The sequence below is a fragment of the Drosophila sulfurigaster genome, chromosome 2R (assembly GCF_023558435.1).
Source record: "Drosophila sulfurigaster albostrigata strain 15112-1811.04 chromosome 2R, ASM2355843v2, whole genome shotgun sequence".
Classification (NCBI taxonomy): domain Eukaryota; kingdom Metazoa; phylum Arthropoda; class Insecta; order Diptera; family Drosophilidae; genus Drosophila; species Drosophila sulfurigaster.
The window spans coordinates 5,832,800-5,843,790 of NC_084882.1; the positions used below are offsets into that span (position 1 = coordinate 5,832,800).

Here is a 10,991-nt window from a genome sequence, read left to right on the forward strand (position 1 = left end):
ATATACTGTATTATAGTGCACAAAATATACCAAATTCTCAACCAAAGCGACCAAGAACCGTCTGCAGCTGGCGTATTTTCCACAATTCTTATCTGATCATCATGAATCATGACAGCTCAAAACACTTTCTACTCTGTGTACAATAATAACAAGTGCTGTCGGAAAGGTGGAATTATATCTTTTTTAGTCTAAGAGATCTATGGATTCTACAAATAGAGGGACAGACAGACGAACGGACAGGCGGACATGGATATGTTGTTTCGACTGTTGATGCAGATATATATACATTCTTGGGTTGGTGATGCTTCAATAAAGTAACTAAACAATAAAATTCAATGAATTATAACCACGAATATTAAGTTGTATACTTACATTAATAGATAATTGTGTCGTAAGGACTATTTTAGAATACCTCAAATGGTATTTTTTATACGGTTATAAGCGAGTTTTTTATTTTATTTTTTATTATTTATTGCTTAAGGCTGACAATGGGTTAAAGCTTTACAGAGCAATGTGCAACTGTGTTAGTGTATTGAGTGTATGTGTGTGGACTTTTACTCACAAATACAAAATGAAAATAGCTAACATTTATTATTAATTGTTTACTTAAAACTACGTAAGCCGTGTCTTGCATTATGAGCTATTTTCTGTCACCCCAGTCCCCATCTCAGATGGCGTCACTTCAGATGGCATCTCCATCATCATTAATGGCCTTGAAGATGATATCGTAGACATGATCCACCAGTTTAGCCCACGCTTGTGCTTGACTCTCACTCAGACTGCATGCAGCCGTGAGCACTTCCAGAATTACCTCTTTCAGTTGCTATTTATAAAGTGCAATGAAATACAAATTCTTTTTTAATGCAATTCTCAAGTGGCTTACGTTATAAGACTCTTTGGAGATTTTGCGTGGTATGTGGCTGGTAGCAATCTTAGTCCATATCTCATCCAGCTTCTCCAGGTCACCATCCTGTCCAAGCACCTGAATGGACTCATCGAAAACGCGAATGATGCGTCCGGCATGCGCCCTAAAGCGTGAATTAGTCTGCAATTCAAAATTTATTGTGTTTGATGTGGTAACTATTTAGAAGTTATTTCGAAAAGAACTCACGCTTAATTCGGCCGGTGGTACATCACGGAATGGAAATTTCTCCAAGTTGGACGGATAGCGATTGAAAAACAAAGCGAGTATAGCAGCCCCAGAGTCTGTTGGTGTCGCCACGGGAATCTCCCATGTCTTCTTGATTATTTGAACCTCATCACTGTTCATGTTTGCGGCTGGAATACTCGAATGTTTCTGCTGCTTTGCTGCTCTTCAATATTTAGCTTCGTTGTTAGGTCTTAAGCTGGAAAATATATCATTTAAGAGAGATTAACATTAATAGAAATTTACTCTCTTTTTCTCTTCATCTGTTGTTTACTCTGATTTCCTATCTGTCATTCCCTCGTAGATAATTAAGATTGACAGTTTTACACTGCAATTGTCAGTTGCTATTCGCGTTGTTATTGGGCCCAACAAACAATGAGAGCGCTAGAGAACAACGTTGATAACAATTGAAAATCAAAACAACAATACCGGGCATCAGCACAACCGTGGGTTGCGTAAGTATGGGCACACCATCATAATGGTAATATTATATTAATGTATAAAATAGCAACCATATGCAGATGGTAATCAACATGATCCTCCTAATATTCAATCGAATCTTACAGCATAATCTTAATGCCTTTATATCATTTTTATGTATGTTAAGTGTGAAACTATTTAAATAATTAGAACAGAAATAGAATAAAATAAATTCTCAGTGAACTTCTTGTAGTATTATCTTGCATTTTTACCTTAGATAGCTTTTAATAAACGATGAATAATATCAAATTTTACTTTTAAGATAATAATTAATAAAAGGAACGAAACAAAATAGATTAAAAAAATGTGTTCTGATTTAATATCCTCATTTGGAAAAATGTCAGCACTCAGAAAGTTGGAAATATTATTACAGAGTTAATACTTAAATTATTATTATAAATTCTTTCTTTTGATAATATTAAAACACTACATTTTGTGCAAAAATAGCAACTACTATTACATGTATAATCTTTACGATCAACATTAAAATTTTCCTAATAATATATTCTTCGTAGAGACAATTGATTACGACTGTGTGCCCCTTGCGAGTCGAACATTTCAAAAACATGTAACAAAAATAATAATAATATATTAATGAGGAAGTCTTCAAAGTTCAAGGAATATATCAAGGTTTCGTAGAAAGGCCCATATCAACTGTAATCTGATTATGTCTGTCTCTCTGCTTCATCCAGTAGTAATCGTAATTCTTGCAATCCGCTCCCGTAGTTGTGCAGCTCATATTTAATTTATATTCTCCGCAAGAATAATAGCGAGTAACAGAGAGAGAGAGAGCGAAATGAGCAACTCTTACTCATCTGCAAAGCGGAAATATGAACAAGCCCATGAAATTTTTCTATCCATTTAAACATTTTAAGTGAAACGAAATATGAGATTGCAAGCAAATTTAGCTGAAGATTAAACGAAGGCTGTTGCTTGCGAAAAAATATTTGAAGGTGATCTTTTTTTAATCTAAATATAAATCATAATTTCATTTACATAAGTAAGAAAATTAATATTTATGAGGAAAATTTGTCGGGACTTTTTTGAATAATAAGTGAATGATAATTACAAAGAAGCTTTGCATATCGATACGAATTTTACAATCTTGTTTTTGATTTAATGGTGAAGGCACTTAAGCAAAAACAGCAACAGTATCTAGAATAACAACAACAACAGCAGGAAAGAAAAAGCCAAAAGGAAAAATGCAAAACGCCAACAACAAACAGGAAAAAGTAAACTGAAAGTTTATTAAAAATTTACAAGATGACAGACTAACCGCAGGCAATAACACACATATACTCGCTTACATACACCCTCAAACAGGAAGACAGAGATAGAATGAACGAGAGGAAGATGGTAGGGAAAAAATAACAAACAGATAGCATAACGTGAAAAAGAACTCAAGTGCAGCCGCAGCAGGTGGCCGCCATGTTATTGTTGCTGTTTCGGGCGGGTTGACTGGGGTAAGACAATCTATTGTACGAGTTTACCAAGTACGAATGTTGATACTGAAAAGATTTCGACTCCCATATACCCTGTATCTTGCAGTATGTTGCAGTAAAATCATGCAAGGGAAACTGATCATTGTTAGTCCCAAAATACCATGAGATATTTAAGGATGGTGAATTCGATTCTATTATATCCACAATACACCCGCTAATATCAACTGAATATGGAGTAGGGTATTTCAAATTTGCCATCTCTCGGTAACCTTGTGCCTCGTTGCCCCTTTCGGGGTGCAAACGTTGAGGCAACCGTCGTCATCAGCCACAACAACAACAACAACAGCAACTAACGATGTATGAACGTACATTCAGGCAGACATAATATTCTTCATGGCAGAATGTCCTGTGGCTTTTGTAGTTGATGTAGTTACAGGCCTGTGCTCTAGTATACGAGCACAGATATACGTACATGTGTATGTACAAATCCATATATACCTCTCTGTTGTGTGTGTGTTGCAGTTAAGAGTAAAAAGGCAAAAACAAATCAAGCGTTGACTCGGTTGACATGCGTATACTTGTCTATGTGTGCTTGTGTATCGCCCGAAAGGAAATTGAGCGCTTAATTAAATTAAATCAAGGCAACTTGATGGACAGCTACTAGACAACGAGACGCAGTCGACTGGCAGCAGGCCTGACAGCCACAGCTGCAGCTATTTGCCTCCTGCCACTTTTCTAGCCACATTAATGCCAGCCAATCTGTCAGGTGTTGCTTAAGTACTCTCACATACTTTCCCAATATGTATAATTATATAGTGTGTATGATTATTTGATATTACAATTTTCGTCTTTCAGATTAATAACAGGCAAGTATTTATACATACTATTTACTCAACCAATATGATACTTAAAATCTTTCAATATTTAAACAAATTTTACAAATTAATTTAATAATTACTAAAATGCTTAAGAATTTTTTTGGAACTTTACAAATATTCAAATCAATGAGAGTTGAAAAGGAATATATTTTATTATAATTTTAATAAAATATAGCAATAGAAACTAAATTTTAAAATTAAGTTTCGATTTTTGGGGCTATATAAAAGTTGGGAAGGATGAATAAAATGCGGTCTTCGAATAAAAATCATCCAAGTCTAAACTTAAAGCTTGATTGCTTGATTTGCACACTACACCAAGTACACACAAACACACATACTCGCATATTCATGCAGAAGCATATGCTCATCGGAAACATTAACGGTAATAACAACAACAACATTCGAACGACACTTGTTTGCAAGGACATCCGAGAAATCCATAAATTTAAAGCATGCTTTTCTGCACTTTTATGTGGCTTTTGGCAGCGGTGCAAAAAAACAAGAGCAGCAACCATAGCGAAAACACCAAAAACAAAAAGCACACGGGCAATTTTAAATCAGCTGTAGCCTGTTGAACGAGCGCGGCATTTTGAAAGGATTTCACTAAACTATTGCTTATTGTATGTTATGAATTGATATTATTCACCCAATTCTTTCATAATTCCGCAAACGAGTAAGTGTTCTCTCGTTTTCTTTAGCGTAACGCGCCTCAAGATAAATATTCTTTCTCTACTTCCTTTTGTTGTGTTTTTTTTTATATGAATTTGTTTATTTTCTTATTGTTTATTCTCAGCTCGATAGATTCCGTAGTTGTCGTCGACAAATTCGTCACCGTTTGCAGCAAACCAACCGCACGCGTTGCGTTCGATTCAAACACTGAGGCCAGAGACCAGACCAGACCAGACCAGACCTGAGGTCTGAGCGCAAACTGAATGATTCGTTTCCTGCGAAAGCAAGCAGAGAGAACACACTCAGCCGGCAAGTACAGATTTGCACCGTGCAAATGGTTGTTGTTGTGTGCGCGCCAAAAAGCGTGCAAGCGTTGTGCAAGAGTCGAGCAAGCACTTGTGGTGAGAGCGCGAGCACAGTGGCGTCGCTGAGTGGGGGTGACAGTGTCTGATTACACACTACACAAATATATTTGTTGCCAATTTAATATGTAAGGCGCATATTTATGATATCTAAATTATAGGTAAGCCAATAAATACTTGCACCTGAGACCACGTGTTTCAGAGCTAAGACAAATGCAAACATGGCCAAAGGCCACCTGTAGACCGAAAAAACTTTTACGAGAGTCAAAGTTTTGCAAAAGTTTAGAATCGAGCTTTGGCGCCAGTAGCAAACGATTGCTATTATATTACTTTTCAAAAGGTAAAATATTCGTGTATTTGAAAACGGAAACTGACATGGGAGCCATAGTAAACTGTCATCTTTTTTGGCTATAACATACTTTATTTACTCTTTCATATAAGTCGACTTTTGAATTTCATTGTAGAATATGTACCTATGTATTACGTATCTATCAATTACTGTCAATTTAACACCTTTGACTCCTATAGCATGGCAACGTTGCTTTCTGTGAAAGTGATATGTTATTTCAGCGGTTAAAGCCGAAAGTAAGCGAATCCAGTTTGGTGATAAAAACAACAATACGATTTATATACATATTTAAAATATCGCTGTTTTCTATTCTGTCTACTTTTTATACACATTATACTTATAATCAACCAAGACCAATATTAGAGCTGCCCAGAACTCACTTTTCGCGACAACACAACCGTAGTCTACGCCGTTAAAATTCAAACTGAGCAGCATCGCTGACCAGCCCTATTATTTAAGTGATTACCGAATCGCACGAACACACAAATAAAAAAATAACGAATTGCCGACCGAAACGAAGTGGGGAATGCGATAATAACAACAAATAGTTTTGTTCGCTATCAATATTTCCATTCATTTCTGGAAGGCAAGGGCCATACAAACAAATCGAATATTTCAACAGATCAAGCTTATATTGCATGTTCCCGAAAAACTTCAACTTAACCCACTTGTGACTAATGCCGTCTAGCAGATACCCTGTACTCAAAATATACACTCATCCCATATGATGAGTATGTTCTTTCTTTATTTATTCTTAGACTTTTTGCATAATCAAATGATAATAATTATCTAGTCATTTAATATTAATTAATTAATTTATTAATATTTAATATAAGTTATTTTGTATAAGTAGTTTAAGGCTGTCAGTACTACAATACTAACAATAATAATACTACAACTATGTTATGCTTTATATTGAAGTTGATGGTACTCGTTTACTTTATGTGAGCCCGTCTGCGTTTTATGACCTCTACGAACATTTGGCCCATGGGTCAAACAGGTTCATTTCCATACATTCATTAATGAATGTAGTAGACTTAAAAACTAGTTTTTGGCAATACCTCAAATTAAATACTATCAGCATGAAAGGTCAAAGCTTTTGTTTAACTAATAATCATGTTTTTGGAGTCATGACAAACTTTCTTGTGTTATATTTAACATTTTGCATGTTTTCAATATATGTATGTAGCTGACTTAATACCTGCTTCTCTTCGCAAAGCTTTAATGTGTATTGTGTCAATTGTCTTTGAATAAATGAAAAGTATTGCGTGATAAATAAAGAATAAACACAACACGATAATTAGGAAGAGTATTCGCAATAGGAAAATACAACCAAGATATTCTTCTATTAGCCGTAATTATTCATCTAATTCACTTAATATGCACGAAATCTATTATGAATTTGTTTTGAATAAAATTCAGAATTCTAACAACATTTTATGTAATATTTTTATATGCACATCAAACATTCGTCACGTCACCGTTTCCTTTGGTTTATGGAGCCAATTGTTCTTCCCAAAATTGTCTGTCATTATAAAGCAGTCGAGACCTAAATACTAATAATAAATAAATATTGTAGATAACAAAATAAGCAAAACAAATGCAAAATGCGCATAGCGTTTTCTATATGTACACTATGAAGAACTTTAGTTGGGATATCTAAATAAATATGTTAATTTCACTGCCTTTGCTACGTTGAACAGCCGAAATTTAAGAATTGTTATTAAACATTAACATCGATAATCATTTCATTATTTATTTGGCTTATGTTATGGTTTGCAAGCAGTTGTTTAGTACTTCGAACCATTCTGGATACTAGACACTGGACACTGGATCGCAAGTATTTTGTATGACAAACACAAACAACGGAGTATTATGTCTGTTACTTACCAGCTGTTATTTGTTTATTTGTAATGATTAAGTATTTTTTATTTATTTAATATTTTCTACTCGTGTATACACGCGCCACACAAAGCACTGAATTGAACAAAACACAAAAGTGACAGATGGATGCTCCCTCGAGAGCGAAGAAACACATTCACAAAAGGTGCTGAATCAAATAGAGAGACAGCTTGTGAGAGTGAAAAAGTGAGAGAGACACAGAGAGACAACGAATGAGCGAAGCAGCTTAGATATGCAGCCAGTATGTAACTATCCAAATTTCAGTCATATTCAGCGCGAGAGTCAGATCACAGCTGAACCGGAGTGTATGCCGACTCTCAGCAGTCGATGTTGTGACAGTTGGGTTTGGGGCGTTGGGCTAGCAAGATAAAACGGCAGATCTAGTGAAATCAGTCAACGAACAGAAAGAAAACAAAGTGTGAAAAAAACAAATGCAATTAGATAATAATAATGGACATAGAACAGCAGCACCAACAGCAACAGCCCCAAACGAGCAGCAGCAACAGATGTGACAGCGAGAAATGTCAAAAACTTAAAAGATTTGTGATTATTGCCCTGCTGATCACGATTGGCATTTTGAGTTGGCATTTCTACGGTGAGTACACTTTTGCTGCCTTTGACCCTTTACTGCCACTTTGACACTTTAGCCAATGTTTACACTTACAGAGTACTTCCACAGCAAACCTCTACCCAAACTGCCAGATGATGTGCTGGCCTTATCGCGGACTCTTTTTGCCGAAGAATCGGCCCCCAGCAAATATCTCTTTAAGGTAAATTTGCAGGGCAAGACAAGCTCTGGGGCACGCGATGATCGCGCACCACAACCGTAAGTGTAACAATAATCACATGAAAACCTATAAAAGTTATTTGCTTATTTGCTAATCTTTTTTTCTACATTTTTAGTCTTTTTGAACTTCACAACGATTTACTAGCGAGGGATGCCAATTCTACTACAAGTCTATTGCTACGCCTCTTTAACAACTACGAAATAGATGTCAGCGTGCCAGAGCAGATAACTGAAGAGCATAAGCAAGAACAACTGGATTTTTTGCGTAGTGTGATGAATACCCGAGTCATGAAGCTCTCCATGCGCTTCCTAGTGAAGAAGAGTAAGTACATATGTATGTTACATTTTTAGATTTATTTATGTTTACGATATATTCAGAATTATGACTCCGTATAAAAAAGTTAAGAAGCTTATCAATCAGTTTCTATTATTTACCCATTGATTCCCAAGTATTGTTCAATTCCCTGCAAGAAGCTTCTAAAATATACATACTTGCCAATGTTTACATTCCTGTGTTTACCATTGTTGATAAGTTCATAATTTTTTTAAGATAACAGATGGAAGCTTTTGTGTTTGTTATAGTAGCATTATACGATTAGATAAAAAGTAATATTTTGATATTTGCACGTATGTAAATATTGTTATTGTTATCAAGTTGTTTTTTAACAGTCTGTAGATTTAACATTATGCCAGTTACAACTATTATAAAAAGTTAAAAATCATGAAGTTTGTATTTTCTTGATAAGCTTTTATTGTTCTGTAAAACTTGCAGTCTTCCGCTGTCTTCCCTACAGCTTCTTGCTACTGACATGAAGCATGCATAAGTCAAACATTTTCTGCCCCATACTTAAATTAAAACACATTTAATTTGTCATACAGCGTTTTTTTATTAAATTTATATGAATTTACATAATGAAAATAAATTTATTTCATTTATTTCTCATACAATACAACTTACTTTAAAATTTCCTGAAAAACAATTTATATAATCGATACCCATTCTATAAAAGCAACACAAAGTGATATTATTCTTAAATATTTTACAAAATAAATATACAAAAACATACAAAAATATAACAAATTAAATTGATGAAATATTATATTAAAAGATAAATTAAATGAAGTTGCAGATCGAAATATTAAAAACCGCTTTCTAGGATGAGTTTATTAACTAATTAATTAATTTTCTGCTTAACCATTTTTTATATAGATTGATGAATATTCATTGACGGAAACTACATTTGAATTATAAGCTAGCTGAATTTTTGAATGAAGTGACCGATTCAAACTATATTTATAACGTTGTGTTTTTCATATTTTGTTTTAGATGTGGTCAGCGACGACTATGATGATCAACTAAAGCTACTTCAAGACCTTTGGTTCACACCATACTCGCGTGGAAAAGGTGTTATAGGCAGCTCCAGCTTTGAGCACATATTCCTAGCAGAAAATCGAGAAAATTCTGTTCTTGGTTTGCACAATTGGCTGTACTTTGCAGAGCAGGAGCAACAGGGTCATGTGGACTACAAAGGTTGGATAAAGCGAGCTGATACGGGGAGAGTACGTAAAACCATAATTAACACCAACGTCAGTTATGAATATTATTTTATTTTTAGCAACACCAATTCGCATTGTCACTTCGTTTTGCATTCTTTGGTATACAAAAGCCGTATAGTGGTTTCTTGGTGGGCACGTCGCCGGAACTGGAGATGAGTTTATACACGGTCTGCTTTTTAGTTACTCCCGAAAGGGAACCTTGCGAAATTCAACTAGGTTCCGCTAAGCTAAGTATTGTGTCTCACGTGTGGAATTGGAAAGGCAAGCGACTGATAGCAAGCGCTTATGTTTCGATTCCATAAACGGAGTGCAGAGCATGAATTTCATGATAAGTACACACTCAGAAAATAGTTTAATTGCAATTTTTTAATACCATAGGTATCAAGTGTCACTGGTCTAGTCAACTCGAATATACCCTGTGCTTAACTTTTTTTGTTTATTACTATTGAGCCATTGTACTAAATACTTCTTATAGCTCTAGTACATGTAAATCAAACGTTCTACATTGCTCTATCTCTCAATGACTGTTAAAACGGTGTATACATACGGAGGCTATTAAAGTACATTTGTTATTAAGTATATTTGTTGAATTTCTGACTTGTGACGTCTAAAGTGCGTGTTATTATCAATTTGTTGGCCTGTCAGTCTCCAGTCCGCCTCTTGTCAGATCCAACCAACAGTTTGGCTAAGTTCTTTTGACAGCTTTGTACTGGATTAAGACTTTTGATGTTTTAGTGTCTCCCTCACTTCTGTTTTATGCGTTCTTACACTTACGTTTATGGATTCTTTTAGCACTTACAGAATTCTGTGACCTCTGCATTGACACTTGACATTGAACATGCAAATATTATGCACGCAATAAAGACTCGATTAATCGTTCAACATTTACTTTAGGTAGTTATTTATTGCTTTTGGAATGTCAAAAGATGTTTATTATTATTATTGTTAATTTGTTTGTGTGCATGTTATCTGTAAGCAATGTAATTTAACTAACGTGGAACTCTAAATAAAAATAATAAATACCTGCTTCAGAGTCAATTAATGCTGAAATAAAAAATAAATATCCACAGCATAAATAATTCTTATATATTGGTATCTTGGTGGATTTCTTAAGGTCAGCAACAACATATAGAAATTCCTCTTGTAACACTTCCTGCTACCCATAGGGTAGAAGGGTATTATAATTTTGTGTCATCTGGAGAAAGGAGCATTTCCGAGCCTTTAAAGAATATATATTGTTGATCATAGTGAACAGCCGAGACGATATTGCCATAATAGTAATAGATATACAATTTTCTATCAACAGCACTTGTTATGTTTGCAGGCAAATCAAGTTGGTTTCAAATTTTTCCTACGCCCACTGCCGCACCCGCAAATCGACAAAAATAGAATAAAAGGTGTAATTTTATAACTAGAGT

At 34.8% G+C, this 10,991-nt stretch overlaps 2 protein-coding genes across 5 annotated transcripts; one reads left to right on the plus strand and one right to left on the minus strand.

Moving 5' to 3' along the window:
- Nucleotides 1-423: 423 nt before the first annotated feature.
- Nucleotides 424-7,368, minus strand: LOC133836512 (globin CTT-VI). 3 transcript variants are annotated; one of them, XM_062267041.1, is made up of 4 exons: nucleotides 7,218-7,368; nucleotides 1,112-1,346; nucleotides 884-1,045; nucleotides 424-823 (listed from the first exon to the last, which is right to left on the minus strand). In XM_062267041.1, exons 2-4 carry the CDS (start codon nucleotides 1,268-1,270, stop codon nucleotides 683-685), a joined length of 462 nt encoding a protein of 153 aa, XP_062123025.1. In that variant the 5' UTR covers nucleotides 1,271-1,346; nucleotides 7,218-7,368; the 3' UTR covers nucleotides 424-682. The 3 variants fall into 3 exon arrangements, with proteins under 3 accessions (XP_062123025.1, XP_062123027.1, XP_062123026.1); XM_062267043.1 differs by lacking the exon at nucleotides 7,218-7,368 and adding an exon at nucleotides 5,708-5,802; XM_062267042.1 differs by lacking the exon at nucleotides 7,218-7,368 and adding an exon at nucleotides 4,594-4,801.
- A 148-nt stretch (nucleotides 7,369-7,516) lies between these two features.
- Nucleotides 7,517-10,597, plus strand: LOC133836511 (endoribonuclease CG2145). 2 transcript variants are annotated; one of them, XM_062267039.1, is made up of 5 exons: nucleotides 7,517-7,824; nucleotides 7,896-8,055; nucleotides 8,133-8,338; nucleotides 9,344-9,576; nucleotides 9,633-10,597. In XM_062267039.1, exons 1-5 carry the CDS (start codon nucleotides 7,680-7,682, stop codon nucleotides 9,873-9,875), a joined length of 987 nt encoding a protein of 328 aa, XP_062123023.1. In that variant the 5' UTR covers nucleotides 7,517-7,679; the 3' UTR covers nucleotides 9,876-10,597. The 2 variants fall into 2 exon arrangements, with proteins under 2 accessions (XP_062123023.1, XP_062123024.1); XM_062267040.1 differs by having other exon boundaries at nucleotides 7,682-7,824; nucleotides 7,896-7,999.
- Nucleotides 10,598-10,991: the final 394 nt, after the last annotated feature.

Excerpts from the sequence above, each read along its gene's own strand:
- LOC133836512 (XM_062267041.1), bottom strand. The coding sequence starts at position 1,270 with ATGAACAGTGATGAGGTTCAAATAATCAAGAAGACATGGGAGATTCCC. Across the intron at positions 1,046-1,111 it reads TACCACCGGCCGAATTAAGC|ACTAATTCACGCTTTAGGGC; the intron begins GTGAGTTCTTTT and ends TTTGAATTGCAG. Across the intron at positions 824-883 it reads TCTCCAAAGAGTCTTATAAC|CAACTGAAAGAGGTAATTCT; the intron begins GTAAGCCACTTG and ends CTTTATAAATAG.
- LOC133836511 (XM_062267039.1), top strand. The coding sequence starts at position 7,680 with ATGGACATAGAACAGCAGCACCAACAGCAACAGCCCCAAACGAGCAGC. Across the intron at positions 7,825-7,895 it reads TTTGAGTTGGCATTTCTACG|AGTACTTCCACAGCAAACCT; the intron begins GTGAGTACACTT and ends TTACACTTACAG. Across the intron at positions 8,339-9,343 it reads GCGCTTCCTAGTGAAGAAGA|ATGTGGTCAGCGACGACTAT; the intron begins GTAAGTACATAT and ends ATTTTGTTTTAG.